The following is a 25,683-nucleotide window of genomic DNA, read 5'->3' as shown; positions in this document are numbered from 1 at the left end:
ACTGCAAGCTTGGATGTAGCATTCTAGCATCGGAAAGGAGACTCGGACTGATTTTGGTGCAATTCAGAAAAAGAAAGAGGAGGATACAGAACTGACATCTGGTTAGTGCATCAGCTCACCCAGTAGTTGTAACCAGTTCTGTAATTGCCTGCTGATGAAACAACCCATTGAAAATAGCTATTAACACCTCTCATAACCAGTAGGATTCAAACCTTCACATTCCAAGAGGCTGGTTTTCATGTCAAAAAGAAACAAATAACTATCTTAGAGACTGTAGCATGTTTCACATGTGGAAATACAGAGGGAGATCGGAAAGCCTCATAAAAGAAGTCCATGGTGTCAAAGATGGGTGCAAGGAATATCCTTTGCAGAGAGCTCAGTCTACAGCAGAAATGAAGTGTGCAGCACTCTAGTTACAAATAAGCAAAAATAGGAGTAACCATGACAGAAAATGGGGAATCCCATGCATCTTGATGGGTAGGAAGAAAGAAAAAGAAACAGAAATACTTTCCATTCACCTTTAAGTAGTCATACCATGTATTCCTTGAAGTAATACAGAATACAGAAACGTGAAACATTCACAGCAGGGCCACCATTTCATGTTATAAGCTTCTTGCTTAGCAGCCTCCTACTCCCACTTCAGGGACTCCTTCCACTCAAATCATATGAGGGGAAGTGTGTGCCCTCCGTTGTCTTCTCCATTTCTTCCTTCCTAGCTGCCAAGGGCTCTATTTTTGTGTCCCTTGTGCTTCTTCCCATTTTTGCTTATTCCTGATTAAGCAGTTAAGATTTGAAATAAATAAAGATTTTTTTCCCTGTTACACAAAACACAGTTAATCTTCAGAGTTTACTGTCAGAGCTGTTGTGGAGTCAATAGTAGAGAATGATAAAAACAGACCAGACCTAATGGAGGACAAATCCATTTCTGGCTATTAGGAGAAACTGTCCGAATGCAATCTCTTGTTTATGAAGATCCCACATAATCAAAAGCTGTAGGAGTAAGTTAAGGAAGGATCACCATCCCTGTTGTGTTTAACTTATCCTACATAGACTAGAAAAAAGATAATTTTAATACTCTTTTGGTTTTTAAATTTGCATGATCCTCTGTCCTAGGAAGGCCTACTTGTGTTAATTGCCTCACTTTTGGATTGGTACAGACACTGAAATAATTTCCTTCAGCAGACAGTATATATTTTAACAGACAAAAATAAAAAAGGAGGAAGAAAATGTTCTGCTCCCATTTTACAGACAGAAAACACAAACTCGTTGAGGTATCTTCATAAAACCAAAAATAGAATTTGTAGCATGAATCAGAATAAAGGTCAATTTCCTAAGTCCCAAATGCACCCACAACTGTATTTATTCTTGCTCTTTACCATCTTGCAGGATTTGACAGAGTTTGAGAGTGTGCAAAATTTTATTAGTTTTAACATAATGAGAAACAAAAATGATAACAAACTTTGAAAAATAAATAATGGCTTCTCTGATTGAGGACAGCACACAAATCTATTTTCAGTTCTCCCCCCGCCCCTTAACTCCAATGAGAAAAACTATATGCAATTCAAACTAAAACTGTTGCCTGCATTCTTCAGCTGCAGATAAGTTCTTCCTATACCATCTGTATCAAATGCCATTAAGGAAGCTAATGTAATTACTAAAATACAAGTGGATATTTCCTGCATACAGCAAGGTTAAAAAGGTCACTGTTTAACTGAATGGAGTACGTGCTCTTTATATTTGCTGTTCTTAGTACTTTTCTTCATGGTCTCTTCTCAGTCCATTAAATATAGCCATCAAAATTTAGCAATTTGATGGCAACAATGACCACATATATGGATACAAAAACTGGGAGCATCAAGTGCGTGACCTTAGCTAATCTGGAATAAATGATGTATGCCTGGCAATTATCTTGAAATGCTCTGGTTTACTTGACTTCTTTTTCAGTGTTCTTCTGTTGGCCCAAAGATATGCTAATTATTTCTTTTCACTTGACTTATTAATGTCTAAAAAAAGATTAATTTCAACTAGACTATTTTAGTCATGCCTGTGGCATTAATGACATCATGGGTTCAAATCATCGAAGTCACCATGCTGAACTAGTCAGTCTGAATTTCTATTTTGAAGAAATATAATGTAGGCTGATAAAATCAATTTAAAAAAAAAATCCTTATGAAATAAGATCATGGTTTTGAACTTCTTTTTACTATTATTATTAATACAATGTGTGTATGCGTCTAACTGAATACCACCACAAATTCATCTGGTCTTTATCAAGATTTGCCTGCATTTTCTTTCAATGATTTTACTTTGTGTCAACTTAAACCTTTATTGGAACTGGAATCAATTGTAATATTAGCAAACCCAAAAGTTAAATGTTTTTCTATCTTATGTTCAACTTAGAAAAAAAGATGCAATTAACTATACTTTAGAGCCTGCAGAAATCTTTCACTCAGTTATAGCTTCTACTTATCTGAAAGCCTCAGGTATGGCTAAATAAAAAGCTTGAGAAAGTTTAATACATTTAACCCAGTTCACAGACAAAACTTGGCCTTCATTACTCCTGTACAGCACGTCATCAAAACTACAGGAGCTTTTTTTAGAAAAAAATGCTTATGACAAAATAAAGACATGCTATTATATGCGTTATTTTATTGACATATGAAAAGTGTAGAAAATGTACTTAGAAATGAGCATAAGGTGCTAAAACTAGACCAAAAAAAAAAAATCAGAAAATACTAGAATTCTCCTTTTTAACTTGTATTTTTGTAAGGTCAGCTACTTTCTATTTCCTACTGATATAGTCTTCCATGTACTTTAAACAAAACTGTATTGTTTCAAATTGTTCACTATAATTACTGGTAGCTCATACCATGGTATCTCTTCCCATAATCCTCACTGACTTCTATGCCAAGAAACAGAGTAGGAATTTTCCACCGGTAATTACCATTCACAATTGTATCTTCATTTTTGGTAGACTATTCCCTTATACTCTGTTCAAGATGTGTTAGGAATGGCACAACAAAGTTTCAAGGACAGTTCACGCTGGTGACAGAAACTAAAGCATGTTTTGGCTGTGACAGTACTAGAAAAAACGTGATGGTGATATTTTGGTTGGAAACGTGAGTTTTCCTTCAAGTTTATTTGTTCTTGCAAAATGCCTTTCTTCTGCCAGCAACATATTTTGGTGAATGTTTTCTTGAAATATTTTTCTAAACTCAACTTAGAATAAAAAAAATAAACTTAGGATTTCTTTTTTGACCATTAATTAAAATTAATTGGATACTTTAAATCTATGTTATTCCCTCTCTACCATATGTTGTCATTCAGAGAAACCTAGATTCAAATTGATGTTTTTAATCAATTATCAAGTTGCCGGTGAGTTCACTACAGATATGAAAAGAGATAGTACAGAGGGAAAATATCAAGATAGGTGAAAAGTTCAAAAGTAACTGCTAAATATGTAAAATTATTCACTGAAATGACAGGGTGTTCTTATTCCAAGCAAAGCAATTATTAGGGAAAAAAAAAGCAAGATGTGTATTAAACAGAATGTAACGTTTTGCAAGATTACACTCAAAAGTGGGTTTAGAACCATACATATGTCACATATTTTGTAGACATTTAAATTACACTAATGGTCTTAATTTATGAAAAGCAAAGGCTGGCAAATATTCAGGAATTGCAGAAAGTCTGCAGATGGAAATCACAGCCATGTTGCAAAATAATTACAACTTCACTTTTACTAGATGAAAGGAAACACTATTCCAAAGAATGTAACTCACTAAAATAAGAAAGGCAGGGTTATGGATTTAACAATTCCCTTCAGCAGCCTTGACCGGCAGAACCCAACATTACCACCAGCTCTAGGGACCATGAAGGATGGCTGTATCGGTACTCCAGACCATCCTGTGTATGGGTAGATCTCCTTTACGGAGCAGAAGAGCGACACAGAAAAACATGATGAATGTGAATTTGACTCAGTGCCTTTGTAACTGATCAAGACAGTTACACCTCCTACAGGATGTTTTCGTTACGGTGAAAGACACTGCACAACACATGCAATATTCTTTATATCTGGTACCTGAAAATCTGGGAAAGATATCATCCAGCTTATCAAATGAAATATCTTTAAAATTTTATCAGAAATCTTTAGAACTCCCATCCTAAGATAAACACCTTGAATAAACACTGATTGGTCAACATAAAAAATAGATTTTAATCTGTTCAAACCCAACTCAAACGGTTCTGCCCTTTTAGTCAAATTTGTAAAATAAACCAGATCTTAATACTAGGATAATATTCAAAAGAATAAGGATGTTATGTAACAGTTTCTTGAATTATTTTATTAAAGTAAGAAAACCTATACTTCTTCACCACCACAGTTACTATAAAGGAATCTAAATGAGGACTATAAAATATCCAGATGGAATCACAGAATGGCAAAACCCCTTGAGAGCATACCCACAGAGAGGGGATTTATTACAAGGTATACATGATTTACTTTTTAAAATTACAGACTTTTCTACTGTGATCCCATGAGCTGTAATGATATTGACAAAACTAATGGTGGTGCCACATTACTCTGAAGAGTCTAGCCTTATACCAACGTATGGAATTTTTGTCAATCTTCCATTAGTGTTAATGGGATGCACAAAATGAGAAGGAGATCACTTAATCTATAAAATAAAATCCCCTACCACTGTTCAGTTTAATATCTATCTCACTGAAGATTTTCAAAACTGATCCAGTTTTTCATTTAGCACCTGTGGTAATTTTTGCCTTGGCCAACAGTCCATTGGGATTCACTCAATACATGCATTTGTGTTTCTCTGTCCTTCTCTTAAAACAGTATCTCTTTGGATGGATCTCTTTTCAAATATCTGTTGTGATGTAGCGAACTAATATGCTTATCTAATTGCTATACCAAGAAAGATCTAAAATTTATATTGATCTATCATGTATCAATTGAAAAATTGTTCTGATTAGCATTAAAAACACAAAATAAATCTTTTCATATAAAAGAATACACCACAAATGTTAATTATGAGAAAACAATTCCCTGTCAAATTTAAGTGAAGCAGATTTTTTTTTGAACAATATGATACTTATTATATACTAGAATTTGATTTGGAAACAAAATATGTTTCCTTCTCTTCTAAAGTCCCCTTCTAGACAATGGGTCAAAACAACAAAACCAGTGGTCACGCTGCATTGCAGCTGATTGAATTAAAACACCTCTAATCTTGAAAATGTCTATAAAATTGAACTATTGCTTTTCTGCTGAAGTCTACTTCAGTTTCAGGTAGACTTGAGTAACTTATAAACATTTTATTTTGGTGGAACCCTAGAAGAACTAAAAAATAAACTACACTTAGACATTCTGGAAAATCTAAACCTCTTATTTATCTAGAAAGCATTTCAATGAAAACCATTCCAATTCCTTTCCAAACACCCAACAGTCCACTGTGAAAATTAAAATACGATACTGAAAGTCTTCTGATTTCCCCCTTTATCCTATGATACTACTCAAATCAGTGGATCAAAGTTGTAGCTAAATTTCTGCCATAGCTGCTGCCCTGGATATTTTATTTCAATGGATGGAGTAAGAGAAAAATTAATGGAAAAAGCCATTTAAAAATTAATTTAAAATGTGAAAGTTAAAAGCTTTTTCAAGTTTTGTCATGTTATATTTTCTCAAGATGCCATTCCTTTCCTGATCAAGTTGCTATTTTTGTAATTAAATTTGTAGAAAAATTACTAAATGAAAACAACCAATACCAAAGAAGTTGCCATGTATTCAATACATCTGGGAAAAAACAACTATTCTGAGATTTTATGTTCTACTGATCCCTCACAATTTTTTTATTTAAATGAAGAAACATCTACCCCTCCTTTCTTTTTTTTGTCAGTCCTTCAGCTCCTCTCAAGTCAGTGTTACAGGAAATAATACATTTCGGAAGAACAACCTTAACAGTGAATTATTTTCAAAGAAGTATACATGCAGAAATCAGAACATTAATTTCACTCACTAATACAAGCTGTTGTTTGTACTTTATACCTTCACTACACCTACGATGCTTTCTCTTCATCTCAAGAACCTTTTCTAATTCTATCTAAAGCTGTCAAAAGTGACATCCTGGACAAGATGGATCATAAGTATGATCCCAAATGACATATCTAGAGTATCACGCTTTCCCTGAAAATGCATTATTCAATGTTATTTTTTCCCTTAGGTATGAGGTTTTATTTTTCTCCTGAAATTTATCAACTTTTCCTTAGCTTCAGTCCGTAACTTATTCCTATCTGATGCTCTGTTTTCTGTGCTTATTTATTCTTTTTTTGCTTCTCTCCTCTTTTTTTCAAACGTAGGAATTGCCTTTTGTTTCTGTCTTTCTACTACTACTTTCTAGTTCTTTGTTACATTCTTTCCTATTACTAGGGGGAATATTATCACCTTGGCATGACACAACTGGGATGTGTGCATGGTGAATGACAAAGAAGGAAGGTGAGGAAAGGATAAGCTGCACAGCAGCAAAACCACTTACTCTTTACTGGTCCTCCTTACTTCCTTACATTTCTTCTCTTTGGCAACCTTGGGGCTGTACTGAGAGATCAGTGAGTGAACCAGTGCAGCTACAAATAGGAAGTATAACAAAACCTCACAGAACTCATGCAGCTTCCTGAATTTCAAAGGCCAAGATGACCATTATTTTAACTAGGTGTTATCTGCTGAGTAGCATCACCCACCAGCTAATTTTTATATCTAGTTGAGCAAACTGTTGGTGAACTAGTATTTTGTTTAGATGGTAACGGTTTTCTGAGAAATTGATAACAACGAAAAAAAAAAAAGATCTCCATTTCCATGCTGAACTTTGCTGACCTTAGCTGGCAGCCATCAGATCTTGCTCCTATCCTGAAGCCCTGCTGACAAATGGTAATCATTCTGAAACAGTGTGTCTCAAAACACAGAACCACACCACAGTCATAGATCTCTTGAAATAACTTGTATTTCTTGTGTTTCAGTTTTCTTTATTTACTTGACAGTAACATTGTTATGGGCTCTCCCTAGACCTGCTTTGACATCACTTTGCCATCTTAATTTGACATATCACAACTGTCTCTGTTGTCTGACAAGTTCTTTCAGCTTGAGGGTTTCCCACTGCAAGAAAATCTCTACAGACAACATCACTATTAGTATAAAAAGATTGGATCATGAAATCCACATACCAACAGACAAAAATAAGACATGATGTAAGACAATATATGTTTAGCAGGTTTGGTTTTTTGGGGGGGAGGTAAATTTTAACATAAAGTTACACTGAACACAATAAAGATATTTTCTTAGTCCTTGCAAAAATAATCCCAGGTCTGTAGGGAGTGTGTTAACATCTAGATAAATCAAGCTTGATGGTTCATTAATGTTTATACTATAGTTAACATTTTCTTCTATCAAAAAGAAAGGGCTCTATGAAGAGGTATATTTTTAAGATTCAAGTGTAGTAGTTTCTCAAGTTAATTGTTTCAAGAGTTTTTGTGGAATATTCTTTGTTTATGCCTTGAAGGCATGGAAACAAGCACATCCCTATCCAATAGGATGAACTGTAGATCATCAGGACAAGTAAGGGACTTTTGTAAACTTGGTCACTGATTAAAAGGTTTCAGTCTGGGTCATAAGAGCAGGTGATAAGTAGACACGGAGTTAAGGAATACAGGAGAAACTGTGACTAGCCCTAAGGAGATTAGTTTTGTAAGGAACCTGGACATAGAGCTCAGGCTACATGGAAAAGGATTATTAGACTATGCCTCAGGAGAAATACATCTTTCAGGGCAAAATCTGATACAGAGATGTTATTTGCACCCTATAGCTTATCAGAGTTAGGTAGTTCTCTGGAAAATGCTGCCAGGATAATAAAGTAGATTGATTCAATTTTTAAGCCTTTAGAGGACAAAGGGTGGGGCAAATACCAGCCTAACTGTTTCAAGTCCAAAATCAGGCAGAGTCCCCTGCTGAGTTCTGAATGATGAATTAAGTGGAGTAAGAACCAGAGAACCTCTGCCTGTGGGGAGCTTCAGTCGCAGCAGGAACATCCTGTAGATACTGAATACCTTTTTGGCATACCACCTCGTTTTTCTTAGGACCTGGACAGTAGAGGAGAAAATAATAGGGGGGAAAAAGGTGGCTGTTCTAAAAAAAAAAAATTGTACAACTTAGTCCAGTGTTACCATGCAGCACTGCTGTATACCTGATAGGATGAGTCCACCTACAGGCTATGTTACAGTAGCGCCTGTACATGTTAAGAACTTTCGTAAGAATCTTTTAAAAATTATTTCTTTGACATAACATTAAATAGATCTCCTGCCACTCTTTTCGTAGTAGGAGGCAAACTTTCTAAAAAAAAAAAAAAGGGAAAAAAAAGAAAATTGTTTTCCATGAAAGCTGAAAGTTAGAACAAGAAGGAAGACAGAGGGATATCAGACCTGGATGGTATTAGGACAAAGAAGAAGTATGAAGTCATCGGGGAGGGTATTACTCTAGAGTTTTAAGACAAAAAGAGCAGTCCTTTCTAGGCCTTACAGCTTGCAGCTGGAATACAGGCTACTAGCTTGAAAAAGAAACTTGTGAGAAAGTGCCCAATACTGCTGAAGGTAAGTGGGACTTGAAGACCACAAACAACTCCTTTCCTTGCTTTTTAAAGACTCCAATATTTTGTGCATTTCTTTATGTGCTTTAAACGAACAGCAATTGGTATTGTTTGGTTTCTAATAACGTAATTTTTATAGTAGCACTTTCAACAGTAATTTAGTAACTTCAAACATCTAGTGGCTTCTGTATTTTCAAGAATAACTTTCAGAGCTTCTTTTCAGCAAACCTGACTACTTTACAGCTACCAGCTTTTGTTTTCCCGAGGGCATGTATTTATTTTTTTTTACTGCTGCACTCTCTTAACCCCTTCTGCTGAATATATGTAGTTGATTCTCCACTTTACAATCAGTCTCACATTTTCAGTCCTTTTTTCTCCATTGGCAAAGCAACAGAACCACCCCAATTCCTGCCTAACGGGGACTCCATACGTTTTGGATTGTACAGGTGTCTTGATTATTAATTAATGTAACATAATATAATCAAGGACATATAATCTGAGTGCCAACAACAATTTCTACCCTTAAGTTACGCTGGGACCACACAAGCCAAAGACAAAGGAGAGGGCATGAGCAGTTAACCTCTGTTACATAGTCTAATACATCTTAGTAAGTGTCCAATTCATTAGACAGGGATAGAGTGGCTCATATGTGTAATTAATTATTGGCAGGTTTACTTTCAAAAAGGTGCCAGATGCTATGCATTTCCTAGTTGCTATCTGGATCTCTGATCTATAATGTTTCCTGCCATGTTAAACATCTGTTCAGAACATACTTCTGCACACAGGAACTTCAGTAATTCAAGAGTTAAATCTTCAAAATCAAATGAATGTATATCCTCTTCACTTTCTGGTGTTTGTAATGATATCCCTTTAAAGGCATCATAAAGGAATATTATATGAAAGAAGAATGTTCTGTAACTGGTGTGGGGTCATTATAGTTTGAAGATTTCACTGTGGATAAATCACAGACACTTCTGCTGTGGCACCTGCTCTTCAATTCCTCCTCTGAATGCCAGTATTGGGATCATTCTTGTCACTAGTAGCACATTCCGAAAAACAATGTGGAAGTTGCAAAGCTTTGAACCTCAACTCTGCTGGAGTACGTGTAAATAAATAGGCAGATTTGAATATCCATTCAACCTTTCATCATTTCTTTGTTCCTACACACAGACTTCTGGAAAACCGGTGTTGTCTTCTGTCTCCATGTGTCTCTGACTCATCAACGGTTTTTAGTAGGAAACAGTTTCAGTCTCAAAGTGTTTGCAGAAACATGAGCATACTGTGCAGGCTTTCAGTAAGACACTAAGAGCTAATCATAGATAGAGAATTTCTTACAACAAATTTCTTAGCCTATAAATAGCAGACTGAAATTCATGAACTTTTTTTTTTTCCGTTTATGAAGGGATTACAACATGTGCAGGCAGGATTTCAATCATCAGCAGCATTTTAAATTATATCCATTGGAGGATTTCAAGGGTTTTTTTCATGCCCTGTTTCAAAATTACCTATTGTATTCTTCATGGTAAAAACCAAATCTTGCAAATTACTTGCAGAAATTCATAAAGTAGAAAAGGAAAATATATAAAAAACATCCTCACAGTGCAAATCAACACTTAAAGCTTGCAACAATATAAAGTTATTCAATGTATTGTTAGTGATGATGAATGTTTTTAAACTTACTGAAGAAAAGCATTATCTGTAACTCATTATTGTTCCAACCTCATTACCTAAACAGGGGTTGGTTTTGGACAGCAGTTTGGTTTCACTGGCATCTTTTTGCAAGTGTTTACAGTGAAAGATAAAAAGAAATCTATGAACAGGAATCCTACTACCACAAATTAAGGAAATCTGTCGTCCAGAGGATTGGCTCAGATAATTCACTGGCTTTAACTGCATTGTGCGAAGCCTGCAGCATCACCTTTTACTGGACATAGAAGAATGTAACTGAGACACCCAGGACACTTGGCAAGAAAGGAGTGGGAGGTGGCATGGCAGAGAAGAAATGTTTTATGAACTCCTTAGCCTTGAAAACCAATTCAGAGTTCCTGCCCCAGTACCAACCAAACAATCCGTAAGATTCCTGACCCTGACTGACCAGAGTGATCACGTCCAGTGAGACACACACTGCAAATGACGCTGGCCTGACCTCCCCACAGAAACATTCTTAACGTTCACCTTGATTTCTAACAGGATTCTCTGATGTCTAATAGGGTTGAGTTCCTATTGCTTTCTCTCTCAGTCCTGCTTTATCAATTGCCTTCCTGTTCCTTACACTGCAATACCCATAGTGTTGTACCAACACAGTATATTGCACAGCTGCAAATGAGACTTTTTTGAGTTCCTTTTTAGTTTTCCATTTATTCACTACATGATGATGGCACACCCCAAATGATAGTGCAGAGCAAACACTGAAGCTGATTAAGAAATACACATGTAACTACTGCCTCAGCCAAGACATTATAGGGGATCTTTTCTTTAAACAGACATCTATATTTGTGAATATTGTGTAAAAAAATGCATGTTTTAAGCATCTCCTGTTAAACTGGCTGAAACTGGCCAACACACTGAAAAGTTACGAAGGGAGTAAAAGGCTGATCCTCCTCAGCCAGTGTGCTCACGTAAGTCTCATACCCTCAAGAAATTGCAGTAAAATATATGTATGGCTACGCATTCATACACTTGCAAGGGCTCCCTGAAGTCTGGGACCAAACTATAGCTGGCGTGAGCCTTATATGAGGCTTGTCTGAATAGAAAAACTTCATCATGCAGAGGAAGGAGAAAAGGTCTCATACTAAAATGAGCTTCAAGGTAATGATTAAAGAACTTCTTAAATAAAAAAGTTTTTTATTTTTATTATTTTAAAAAAGTATAAAAAAGGTTTTATATATATATACACACACACAAAACATCAGAAGAAGGGCTTATTTCATACAGTGACTTGAGCACTGACCATCTTTGATGCCTCAAGGGAAGATGATATATTCTCAACTGCATCTGCAGTTGAGATGCAGTCAACTGGAGAGCAAGTTAAAAACATTTTTTTTACTGATCCCTGCCGGTGGTTAGCTGACACTGAAGTACATGTCTCTATGACCATGTGAACAAATGCAGTGATGGCAATGTTAGAGCAAATTAAGTTAATGCAGACTATCATTCCTTGCAGGGTATGGCACAGAGAAAATAGGGATTCACAGGCTCCAAAGCCACAAAGACGCTCCAATACCATTCAGCAAGGATGTGACATTTTTCCTCCTGAGAAGCTGGATTGAAGACTATATTTATAAAGAATGTTTAAAACAGTCATAAAGACTACAAGTAATATGTTTTCCAATGTTATTTATCCTCACTAGGCATTCTGTTGGTAGAAAGGCTAAGACATCCTGTAGTATCTAACTTCTTTTTATCTCTTTTCTTTGGTACATTGAACAAAACAAGCTCCTTACATTGTACTGCATGGAGTTTATCTCCCATCCATCAATCACTCCTGTGCCCCGCTCTTTTGTTCCCTCTGCAGTGTGTGTGTATCATTCTTGAAGTGCTGACTATAGAACCAGATGGTAGGAGTTTTACTAAAGTTGTGCACAGAAATTAAATCATCTCCTCATCTATTCTTCCTCAGCATCCAAGTATTGGACAAGTCATTGTTGCCTCAGCACTGAGCTAAGAGAGCCCAGAGTACGCTAATTATTATAACAATCTCTACATTCTTTGAGTAGCTTCGTCCCTCATCTCCTACCCTCTAGGTGTAGTCTATATTATTTGTTCCTAGAGGTTAGACTCAGCATTTGGCTGTGTTGAAATTTGGCTTTTTCTTGGGCTTCGGTTATTCTGCAAAATGATTCAACATATCTCTCCAGTGGAATGCCTTTGCTTCTCATTTTGCATATCTCTGTCTAAGCATTTAGCTTTGCCAGGAACAATTCTGCACCGTAATTAAAACTGCTAATAAAAATATCAAAGTAGGATCAAAAAGTGGCTCATAGAAATTTCAGCACTATGAATAGCTTCAGGTTTTACTTATGTGGTGTTAATTCCAGTTAATGTGAATTTTAAAATCATAACACTATTTTTTATTCCTTTTCTCTTTTACTTGCTAATATTTATTCATTTATTTATTTTGTTCAGAATATTGGCTACATGCTGTGCTACAGACTGGTAAGGAATTACCAAAAGTCTGATTAGTTGAAAGAAAACACGCCTAGACACACAAACAAAAATATTTCGGATGTGGCAAAGCGAGAGAAAAGAATGAGAGAACAATATGAACAGGAAAATAAAGTTCCACAGGAGCATGCCATCTCTCTGCTTTATAGCATCTGTGCTCCTGAGCACAAAAATAATACAAAGGTTCTGAAAAGTTTCTAAGAGAAAGCCAAGGACCATGTTAAGTACCAAAAAGTACCTTCTGGAAATCTAAGGGATTTCCAGACTTCTACAGTGCCTCAGCAAAATGGTTACCCTGTTCTTCCTAATAAAAAAACTCGGCATTGTTTGAGGAAATCAGAAACAAATTGTGCCAGCATTGGTAGATGCCACAGTGATGCCACACTTGTGGTCTTTGGGAGCATTTAAAGTAGTGTCATTTAGCACCCAGATTCTATCTGTGGTTTCCAAAGGAATGTTCTGGGCAATTTTTCAATTGTTTCAAGAAGCCTCCTGTCAAATACCATACCAAACTAGTCCATCACCACTTCTGCTGAATATTTTCATAGGGCCATGTGGTGAGTTAATGAGGAGAAACAGATTCTGCTCATATCAGCATGAAAACGTTTTCTGTTTCATCTGATTTGAATTGCGTATCAGAAATATATCAAAAGTATGCCAAAGAATTCCTAAGAGCTCTTTTGGAGAAGGGCTACCTGGCTGACCTTCCACCCAGGTAATGATACAGGAAAATGAAAAGCATTGGTAACATTTGTTTGGTATCTCACTAAAGTGAAGGGAAAGCATTGTACGTGACTATGTTTTGATCTTGGACCTATTGTAACAGCTCAGGACACTCCAAGAATAGCTGTAGTGAAAATACTTTTACCCATCTGTGCTTGACAAAAAGAGGATATAACTTTTCTTTTGGACACAGATCAGATTACACTTGCCTGTAACATTTTCACCTAAAAGCTAGAATGTTGTAATGTGCCTTACATGGAGGGGATTTGCAGACCATATGGAAACTAGAGTTAGTGAAAACATATCTGTGCAAGTGTTAAATGGAACTCCACAATGAGCATTGCTAAGCTTAAATATGTGACCTACCCATATTGCATGTTTGTTTCCAATTAGATGCTATATGGACAATTTTAACCTTTGCAACTTCTGTTCTCTGAGGCATTGAAAGAACCTCAGTTGATGAACCACAGTAGTGTTGGGCTGGTTTTGGTACACTCTGAAACTATTTGCACCTGATTGCAAATTAGTCCTTTTTAATCTATCACGGAGGACACTTACTCTGGCAAGTTGAAATATTTGGAATAAGGTAAGATATCTTTGAAGAAAGAACTGGTTGTGGAAAAAGGGGCAAAAATGGGTGCTATTCCAGGAAGTAAACAGACAAAGTGTTTTACCAATAAATATATTCTGTAATGTCAGATTGCTACTTGACACAGCTCCTCTGCTACCAGTCACATTTTGGAATTTACATGAACAAACATGAAAAATTAACTATTTTGAGCATGAGTGGTCCAAGTTTTTAGTCTAGACTGACCAGATGATTGCAGCCAGTTCATTTCAACTCCACTCAAGATGCCACCACTTAGAAGTTAAATATAATTTCCTCAAAGAATAAATCAGCCAGTCTTCCATGGGACAGAATGATGATACAAGCTAAAGGAAAATGAGGTGGCATGGTATGACTGCAAGTTTTTTCACCAAAAGTTCGAGAGAGATCAACTGCTACAAAAAGGTGAAATCATAACTAAGGTGTATACACATTTCCAAATACATATTAACAACACCTATCTCAAAGCATCAGATGTTCCTGAAAGTTTGCATAATTAACCTGTTTTAGAAGTATTATAATGAATTTTTTTCGGTTCCCTTTTCCTTTGTGCTCTCTCTTCAGCATGCAAAACCTCAGGTACAAACCTGTGGGTATTCTAACCAAGTCTGAAATGATTTAGTAATTCTTACACACACACATGCACAAGAGCAATAGAGAGAGCTTCAGAAAAAAAGCACATGCCATCAAGGATGCCTGAAGGTATTCAGATTTTAGCAAAATCTGATAGGGCAAAGGCTTCATACCATATGGAGGTTTCAAAAGACAGCAAGAAGAGGGAAGGTATTTTTATGTTTCAAGCTTGAATAATCAGAAGAAAAGGACACACTTTATAGAATGCAACAGATACTTCTGTGGTAATCAATTTGAAAAACAGACAGCACCTTCAGACTTGATTAAATAAGGTTTATTTGCTCCTTTTTAATTGTTATAACTGAAGCCTTTACACATAAAGCAACAAATTAAACTATTTCATATAAAACTGTCAAGCTAATTACTGCTTGCCAGTAAAAATCAAGTTCAAATTACCAAAGCCCGACAGGAATTCTGTGTACTCACGTACCTTGAATCACACCACTAAAACCCTCTGTTTTGCGGAGTCGTTACATGGAGAGCCCTTTCAAGCACTTCAAGGACCACCACTGGCTTTCAGTAAACAATGACAGGGAATTTATCAAAGTAAATCGGGTAATGGACTAGGAGAGAATTTAGAATTCCCTTTTAAAGGGAACTTAACTAGGCAAGAACGCAGTTTAGTTGAGATCAAGAGTCTCACACAGGCAATGAAGAAAGAAACGATGAGGAGGAGTACACAATGACTATAAAAGTAGCTGAGTTCTCTGTTAAAAAGAAGAAAAGCCCAACTATTTTAGAGGGAGCAAACAGAAATTCAAGTCCTGAGGCATGCAGTGTAAAAATCTAAGCTGTGTTTGGATGTTTTTCTGTACAGATTGCTATTTCAGTATCTTGGGAAGAAAGGGTGTCGTGGTTTAACCCCAGCCAGCAACTAAACACCACGCAGCCGCTCACTCACTCCCCCCCACCCAGTGGGATGGGGGAGAAAATCGGGAAAAGAAGCAAAACCCGTGGGTTGAGATAAGAACGGTTTAATAGAACAGAAAAGAAGAAACTAATAATGATAATGATAACACCAATAAAATGACAACAGCAATAATGAAAGGATTGGAATGTACAAATGATGCGCAGTGCAATTGCTCACCACCCGCCGACCGCCACCCAGCCAGTCCCCGAGCGGCGAATCCCTGCCCCAACTTCCCCGTTCCTATACTGGATGGGACGTCCCATGGTATGGAATACACCGTTGGCCAGTTTGGGTCAGGTGCCCTGGCTGTGTCCTGTGCCAACTTCTTGTGCCCCTCCAGCTTTCTCGCTGGCTGGGCATGAGAAGCTGAAAAATCCTTGACATTAGTCTAAACACTACTGAGCAACAACTGAAAACATCAGTGTTATCAACATTCTTCGCTCTGAACTCAAAACATAGCACTGTACCAGCTACTAGGAAGACAGTTAACTCTATCCCAGCTGAAACCAGGACAAAGGGCTAGTTCTTAGAAATCAGAAATGAGACAGCGATTGAAGAGAAGGTTAGACATAACTTTAAGGAAATGTGATGGGAAGGACAGTACTTATTTTGGAACTCGGTGTTTGGTTCGTAAACAATGATTCCTGAGACTGAATTGGATGGCTGAGTCATAGATGGGACAAAATTTGGAACAGCAGTCCAAGTGGGTATCGGAAGAATGCTACAGCCAACAAAACCATGTGTCTGTCTGCACAGGCAATGAGATATGCTCATACTGCCATATAATCGTAAGGCTCCTGTGGCCTCTAGCTTTTCAGTCTTTGTCATATGCTGGGAACTGTTGGAGCCTTGTTCACACCACGAATCTGACCAAAAGATGAAGTCTGAACAGCATCAGTGAAGAATGTTTTTAATCTATAAAAGTGCTTGGGCAAAACCAAGACGATTTTATATGTATTGTATAAAAACTATAGTGCAATTAATCAATTGTCAAACAGAAAAGGATGACACTACTACAAATTTGCAATCAACTTCACTGAAATAAGAGACTTAAGAATGGAATCCATCAAATATCTTACAGCCACCTCAATGTTCTCAATGAGAATCTCGGACCATTAACTTCAGGTGTCATTGACTGAGAATGGCAACTTACTCATAGCTATTAAATAAACAGTATAAAAACTCTGAAGCTTCTGAGAATTACTAAGCTACCATACCATTACTTGGTATTATTAAACAATAATATTATTAAACAATAATTAGATAAAAAAGGGAAAGGCTATTTGCAGGATTTCAGTTACAAGGTGGAAATATTTCTAGCATTAAGAATAAAAGAGGGCCAATGTTGTGGGGAATAATAACTGAGACCATAGAAAGACTGTACACTAATATTTAGATAAAAAACATGTATAATAGAAGGAGTTTTGGAATTTGAACACAAAGCTGTGGTTTTTCTGCGTAGACCTTCACATGTTATAAGCTTTGCCTTTATGAGACTTTTTCATAGAATCATAGAATTGTTTATGTTGGAAAAGACCTTTAAGATCATTGAGTCCAACTGTAAACCTCTCATTAAACAGCAATATTGTGTGTAAGAACAATTCTGGAAGGCAAAAGTTTCCTTGACTGAATATGTTCCTCTGGATATATGATATGGGATCAGTACACATTCGTGCAAATTCCCCCATCGCTATTTTAACTGCATTAGCACCGAGTTGTTACTTTCTGCACGAGCTTGCCACATTTGCACGTTCTGCATAATTTCTGCATTATTTACTGCCTCACTTATGAGGATTCATTATTTTCCCCAAATTCTGTAACTATGAAGTAGTAAAGACAATGCATAAAACCCCATAAAAATCTTTGAAAGTGTTCAAAGTTACTTTTCTTTAAAAAATCATCACTTTTTATTCTGCTCTAGGGACAATTCTTTATCTGCCCGTGTGAATCCAACTGACCCGCCTGAGCAAATAGTGTCCCTACCAAATCTAGATACAGGCATCAATAATGCTGGAGCACGGTCTTCAATTTACTTTCTTCCACGTGAACTGATTACACCTTTTAACTCTATTTTTCACTAGTTTCTCAAAGTCAGGCTGAAAGACTTATACTAATATAATTATTCTAAGGAGGAAAAAGCAAATTATAGAGAGGTTTTTGCATTCCAAGATGACAAGATGTATCTTTACACAGCATCTCACTTAGGGAAGAAAAGGGGTACAAAAGCTATCCCTTTTAAATTTTTTAAATTAAGTTAAATGCGAGGAAGTGAAATCACAATACACTAACAACTGATTTAATTATTTATCAAAAATAATTATATAAAGTCTTGTGAAAATGAAACATTGTTCATATCAAATGACTAAGAGCTAAAATAACATAATTTTATAACAGAAACAGTACCTTCAATCAAGAGCTCTTGTCCATGACTGCCCAACAATGTTCGGGACAGGAAAGGGGCAAAGTCAACAAAAATTTCTCGCAGGAGAGGGGCCACCTTTTCTAAAGCTCTTTCAAGCTTTGCAGTGATACTGTGGAAAAACAGAGACCATGATTGGAAGAACACTTAACAATAGAAGTTAAATGATGTCAAATCATACCTGTTTTTAAAAGTTGCTGTAAGCTTCTTTAGAAAAGAGGATGATCATAATTTGATTAAACTTTAGAGTGTTTAAATGGCTTTAAGTAAATGCAAATATCACGTCAGAGTCACCAGTGTGTCAGCCTCATAAATTCTACAGCATTTACAGAGTACTCCAGAACAAGTAAAATTTTTATTCTCATTTTCAAACATGCTAAGAATGTCAGATATTCAAGTGCAAGTCTATTTCACCTCTCTCCGCTTATATACATCTCAACATTTTATATACACTTGAAAGCTTGAAAAGAGAAGTTTTTATTCACCCAAAGCAATCACAAGTAACTTGCTTTTTTGTACAAGCTTTCAAATAACAACATCTGGCATACTTTGAGGGAACATGATCCCAGGTAAATCACTTTGCCTTTCCATTTACACTTCTCTGCCTGCTGAGACTACACACTCTTTGAAGCATGGGGTGTTCCTTAATTTCTACTTGTACAATGCGAAGAGGTGTTATGACTTCTCTTTGCTTCTTAAATACCAGAAATAATATCCCTTTTTCTGAGGATGCAAACCTAGCAAACATGAGCAGTGCGCTAAGGTTTGTAACCCTTAAGTCCTTCCTCCCTTTTAAAACTTGACGGGGCATAACACTTGGGCCCTCTGAAACTCTTACGCTAAGATTAAAAACCTGCTGTGTTATCTTAAAGAAGTGAACTATTACTTAAAAATAGAAATGTAATTACATACATATTCTGGTCTACCAAGAATTTTGCCTGTTCTTTTTCAGACTCCCGGTGTCTGAAGGTGTTTTCTTTGTGCTTGAATTACGGCACCAAAATATTATTGGCATTTAAAAGCACAATTACAGGAAGAAGTTACATTTACTGACAGAATCTAAGAGAATGAACACTGACATTTAAATTTTATACTGTATCTACTATCTAGAAACACTAAATAAATGTGGACTTTTAAATTCAGATCACATGAAGATCTCTACATTTAAAAAGAAAGCTGACACTATAAACACATTGGAAGTTTTCCTTCATTAGCTTAAAATTATTTTACTGAATTGCTATAGCTCATTTTCTTTCAGTGTGCTGCTTTCCCATTTCAAATTCAGATACTGATTTTCTAATATTCTAAAGGATGGATTCATATTACCAGCCTTTGTTTTAGACGATTAGTTGAAGTGAATTTCACTATGTTAAGCCTCTATTGACTATACTTGAAATGCAGGCGACTAGCTTAGAGTTTTTAATTTGCAACATGAATCTACCCCAAGCTTTTGCTGCTAGAGACAAAAAGCCTATTAGATTAATCCGGACTTCTCTAAAGCATGTTTTAAAATATGCTTTCAGTGTAAATTTGTTTAAAAAGCCTAATTTTAGAGTTCATCTAACTCTGAAAACTTTACATACAATTGAAAAAATTTCAAGTTCAAAAGTTTTTAAATTAAGATCAATTTGTATTTAAGAATCAAGTACTGTAGGAGGTGTGGATGTGCTATTAATCAACAGCTTGGATGAGCTATTAATAAACACCTTGTTATCAAATGGATAGTTGATGGATCTTGTATGTTATGGATCCATTCATGGGCAATTGGGAATAGTATTCTGTGAAAATGTGAGCTCAAAGTTTAGCACTGTTTAAAAATGCATATCAAAGGACAGAAATTAATATTTAAATAGAGAAAAAAAAGAAAAAAAAAGTCTTTTTTCCTTCATATAAATCCCTGGTGCATTTACATATTGAAAACTGACTGGAGTTCTGGTCCTTCAGTTTCAAAAAGAACAAGCAAAATTAAGAAAAAAACCCCATACACAGAGACCCCCAAAATGTTTCAGGGAAGCAGGTGACCCATCTACTGCCTTTTCTGTACACACACACATAGAGGAGAGAGACCAATCTGATTCTACAGCTGTTTCTAACATCTATTATACCTTATAACACATCCTGCAATCATTACGGAGCTCCCTGTAGAGAGTAATGTAATAAGTTTTCATGACTTAACTAAGAGATGTTAAGGGTTATTTGTAAAGAATGAATATTTTGGTTTTTCCTCTCCATTTGTGGACATTCAAGGCAAATAAACTCTTAACATCTTCCAAATTCAAGATTATTTATTTTGCAGATTAATGGTACCACACATCAGAAAATAAATTATACATATATAAATATATATAATTTTTATATATATATAATTTATATATATATATATATAATGGTGATAAACTGGGACAGGAAAGGTTGAAAGACCACAGTAGCAACATCAGATTAAAATAAATACTTTCAAAACTGAGAGCAAAAAGACCAAATAATCCTGTCGACGGTTCTTACTACCTACTGCTTGAACTGGTCACAAGAAAGTGCAAAGAGAGGGGGGGACACGCACTGTCCCAGTCCCAAGCATGCTACCTTCCCTTCGGCCTCATTCCAGGCCAAACTTCTACCTCCAAATCAAGACTATTAAACGTCTAAAAGTCCAAGATCCTTGTCCTGCTCACTCTCCTCTGCTCAGTCTACAGCCATAAGCAGCTCTTTTCCTACGCAGCTGCTATAAGGGAAGACTTAGTTAGATAAGTGAGCTTGCACTTCATGCTCTCTGACCCCACAAACAACTCTGATTTTTAATCTTATAAAAGCTGAAGCACAATGGATTCGAAGTGAGAAAATAAAAAATTATCTATTATCAAAGTAAAGTTTTAGTTGTTTCGGGGGGGTGCAGGGGTTGGAGAAAAGGGAAAAAAGCCCAAAAGACACTTCTTGGGTTGATTAGATTTTAAGTTATCTACATTTTTTATATTGTGTTCCACTTAAGTCTTTTCAGTCGCTAACTTCAGTTACTACTCAGAGTACAACTACTTCTGAGTTCAAATTCTGACTTCAAAATTTGAATCTTAGATTTTGCAACTGAAGTTTTTCTTCGACTCCAGACAAAAACTTCCAAAATGCTTGTGAAAAAACAAGAACATTGCATTGGTTAAAATAACTGAAAAATAAACTATTTAGTGATCCAGTGTAATTTTAATATACTTCAGAACCTGAATTCTAAAAAAGATTTCACCCTCAGTGAAGCGCTGTCCCAACATATGAAGAAGACAGAAAGCAAAAAGAGTGGTTTAATTACACCACAATTTCATTAGCTTGCCTCGTAACACTGTCAAGCAATAAATAACGCCACAGAAACGGTCATTCTCTCCTTGGTCATATGCACCTTTGTGGAGTGGAGCAAACAGCTCTCACACTTTCAGCCTGGGCCCGTGCCCGCTGCTGTGATTCCACCTGCACCACTCACCTGCCAGACAGCAGCAAAAAAAGGCATTTTTTGCACTATGTGCTAAATCACTGAAGCACCAATACTTTTTTTACAGGTTACCTAGGGCCCTTGATTTAAGTTTCTTTCCTTTCCAGTTCATTAGGGAATGAAATTCTCTTGCTCATGAGCTTGCAAACTCATGAACAGCTAGCTTGGTTGCTGTCTCCACCCCGATCTTCTTAAAACCATACCTCGAAGTGGCCAGCCAGCTAAGGGACACTTGGCAACTCCTTAGTGTACCTGTGTCAGGTGTTTAGGGCAGACATGTGTGCGCCTTGAAAAGGTCAAAAATTTGTCTTTGAAGCGTGTTGCGGCAGAACTGAACACCTTTACAAAATAGTAACCTATTATAGAAAGATACTTAATAGGAATTTCAGAGGGCATTTTCCTGGCTGCCAGTCAGCGTAAGAGGGCTATTAGCTATCCCATGGCATGTCTCTCTTGCAACACCAACTCAGATCTGGTGCACCATTTAGTCAGCTGCATGAGTACAAGTCTGGTGTCATCCTCTCCAGTTTAAATAGGGCTTTTGTTTGCTCAGAAGAGGTCGTGTCTCTCTTTCCACTTGCTAGTGCTCCATTGCCAAGTTGTGCCTGCGTTCCAATTCTTACTATCATTACTGAGCAATGTAAAAAGCCAGTCAACTAAAAAATTACTTTTAATGAAGTTTTAGTATCTGGCACAGTTCTTAGAAGTTAGACTTTTCAGTGGAGTGTTATTTTAGTATATACATTTTTAGTACCGAAAAAGTATATAAATACATATTGTACTACATTAGTAACTACAATAATGCATATTGAATGAGCTGAAATATATTTGTGTATTTTCTTCTTTTCATACTATTTTGTATGTATGAAGTTGTTGTGGGAGGAGAAATCATAATTCATTTAAAAGGTAGAACTTGTGTACCTCATGTTTTCAGCTGAATCCTCTGGCATTGGAGCAACAGTTTGGACAGCTGGGAGATTTTTGCTGGTAGCACCATTCACAAAGCTGGATGACGAAGAGGAAGAAGAAGATCCTGAGTCTACTGCACCTGTCCCCCAAAAAATACAGGTCTTAATTCAGTCTGAAGAAACATAACTTTTAGAGACTTTTAATATAGTCCTTGTCTTATTCATCTACGTTTAAGTAAGGAAATAATGCTACTTATGCTAAAACAATTAAAGCCATTCCATATGATTATCATATAAATTAATACCTTATTTGGCTAGTACAACAATAATAAGCTTTAAAAGCTATTGAAAATCAGGCAAAATAAATCCTTACCTCATTTTCATTATTCCCAAATTATATTCCAAAGATGAAAACATTTTTACATCATCCTGTAAAGCAAGATCTTTCTAAAATAAAGGTATACTTAAGATGAGCTTGAGTGGAGAATAGAATTTCAACTATTTTTTTAAATATATATATGCACACACACACTTCTTGGCTGCCCATTTGCAACTACAGGCAGAAAATAAAATGCAAATCAAAAAAATGACAGAGAAGATAGAAAACGTATAGTCCTTCAGGAAGTAGGGTGGAAACTAGTGTGTGAGGAGTATTAAGACTCTAATTTTACTTTTTCTGTTTCTTTCCTCAAGTCAAGGAGAATTTTTAGATCTTAAAAGTAGGGAGGGCAGTGGGGATATCATTTCAATGGGTTGTGAACAGCTGCCCAGAGAAAAGATGCAGACAGAGCATACATTTATACTTTATGTGATCCGGGTGAGAGCTAAGGGCTAAACTTAGACTCTAAATGCCAATCGATCACGTTTGCTGAAACGGCACGGCGAGTTCAGTCTCTCTGAAGCAAACCAGCGAGGGCTCAGAGCGGCGAGCCCCGTGATAAATGCCCTCCCTGTTCTCCCCGTGCAACACATCGCTGCAGGAGGGGTAGCAACGAACGGTCTCGTAGTCGGAGTTGGAAGCCCAGGGGACTGCAGTGCTACCAGCGATGAGGGTGACAGGCAAGTTTTATCCAAGACAGCGACGAGGGGTGGAGAACCCCGGTTTAGAGATCAACGGCATTATTCTGCCAGTTTTTCTAAATGGTGACCGGTAACTCCCTTTTGCTGGTCAGTTTTAGCAGTTGATATATCACTGTCCTTTGCATTACACAGGTATATATTATTTTTCAGTTTTCTGCAAAGCTCTACAAAGCATTTATCGTTTCTTAACTACTTAAGCAGCCAGTTGACAGTGAAGTAGAGGTCAAATGCTGATAATGGTGAAAAATTCTCTGGCAGCAGGGGTGTTTTGGGTTTTTTTGTTTTTGCCTTTAAATAATATTTCCTGATAAAAGAATTAAGATAAAGATCAGAATTTTGACAGGCTCATTTAAGAAAACTTACATTCAAACCAGTATCAAAACGCAGCAGGATTTGCTGGGCTTGCTGACACTGGAGTAGCTGGTGAGGTTCAGGATTTAGACTAGGAACTGATTTAGTCTCCTGTTTTAATAATGCGAGTCGGGGGTGGATTGTGGCTTATGCTGCGGGTTCTGACTGGGACTAAATAAAAATTGTAAATGTACCCAGACACACTGAGAAGGAAACACAAAAATATAAGGTAGGCTATCTCTCCCAGCCTAGGAATCACAGCAACATAGCTAGCGATAGGGTAGCTTAAAAAAGATTAAGGCTTCATATATGTGTGTGTGTGTGCATGCGCACATATTTGTATTATTTATAAAATTTATATATCTATATTATTTATATATGTATATTATTTACAAATTTATGTTATTTGCATATTTATATTATCTACATTTTATAGTCATATATACATAGGTAAAAAATATTTTTATTGCTGCTTCCCTTTTCCTTCCAAAGTCAAATTTTCTTCATTAAGGTTGTTGTCTAAAAATGCAGTTGCTAAGCTGTTTAACCAGCTAGGCTCCCAGAAGAGAAGGTCAAACAGACCTAGAACTACTGGATTAACACAGAAGTGAGAATCAGGATATGAGTTACAGAAATCCAATCTAAAAACCTATAAACCCAGTTTCTTACATAAAGAGATGAAGGAAGAAAACCTATCTCCCAAAAGATACATTCAAAGCACAGTAACATACATCTCATTACATCATGACAGTGACATTGACTACGACAGTGATGGCAGATGGAATGTAAACAACGACTGCAATCCATGAATAACTGAAAAAAAGAACACCTTTCGCACAAGTCCAGCACAGAATATATCTCAAAGATAAAACTGTATTTCTAGACTATCTGTGACATACTGTAAAAACAACTGTAAATAGGTTTGGGGGGACATCTAGTGTTTCTAAAAAAATTGTATACTGTTTCTTTTTTACCACAGGGGGAAAAAAAAAAAAAGTGCTGTTCAATGAAATTCTATACACTACTTCAAAATCATTAATAACATAGATAATTTCACAGACTACAAGTATATAAACCAGAAAGTATCTGGATACTGCATGTATATATCTGAAAAACTGACATACATGATCACTGTTTTAACTACCGTAGGCATAGCTTAATGAAAAATTGCAAAAAAAGCATTTTAATCTAACAGATATTTACATGTTTTCAATGTGATACTACTTTTTTTTACTGTCATTAATGTGTTTAGCATTTCTAAAATGTTGATATAAAATTCAAATCTTTAAAAAAGTTTGGAGGGGAAGGACTTTTCAAACTATTTCTTAAGAGAATTTGTCAATAAATCTCATTCAGATGAATTCAGGCATAAAAGTATGCATATAGTTCTAATTAAATCTGATACTTGCTAAAATTCCATTGAATCAATACTTTTCCTTTAATCAAGCTAATCCATAGACTAGGAGACAAAAACAGTTGCATTAAAAAAAAAAAAAAGATGCTATAAGATCTACTAAAAAAAAAAAAAAGCAGCCTTTAATCCACAGTGAGTGTACCATGGTATCTGCAATACTGTCCTCTACTAAGAACAGTATTGGGGAAATGACTGATTTTTAAATGCAATTACTTACAAAGAAGAGCTACTACATTCCAGCCAAAAGAGTTCAGATCTTTAATCAGTGAGAAGACTGAAAATCTTACACTATTCAGTATCATTTGGAAAACAAGTTTTCCAATGTAGGATATTTTTTGCATGACATAAAAGTACCTAAAAGAA

The 25,683-nt window shown here is 36.2% G+C and overlaps 1 protein-coding gene across 6 annotated transcripts in view; it reads right to left on the bottom strand.

Moving 5' to 3' along the window:
* The window catches only part of NBEA (neurobeachin), a 511,508-nt gene that overhangs the window by 268,800 nt on the left and 217,025 nt on the right, over positions 1-25,683 (bottom strand). For all 6 annotated transcript variants that reach the window (XM_052812195.1, XM_052812196.1, XM_052812200.1 and 3 more), the window contains 2 exons: positions 22,489-22,615; positions 18,083-18,210 (listed from right to left, as the gene is read on the bottom strand). In XM_052812195.1, the coding sequence (XP_052668155.1) occupies positions 18,083-18,210; positions 22,489-22,615 (255 nt within the window). The remainder of the gene's footprint in view (positions 1-18,082; positions 18,211-22,488; positions 22,616-25,683) is intronic.

This window comes from Harpia harpyja, chromosome 17 (assembly GCF_026419915.1).
Source record: "Harpia harpyja isolate bHarHar1 chromosome 17, bHarHar1 primary haplotype, whole genome shotgun sequence".
NCBI classification, from domain to species: Eukaryota; Metazoa; Chordata; class Aves; order Accipitriformes; family Accipitridae; genus Harpia; species Harpia harpyja.
This window is presented reverse-complemented; position numbering and strand designations above follow the sequence as displayed.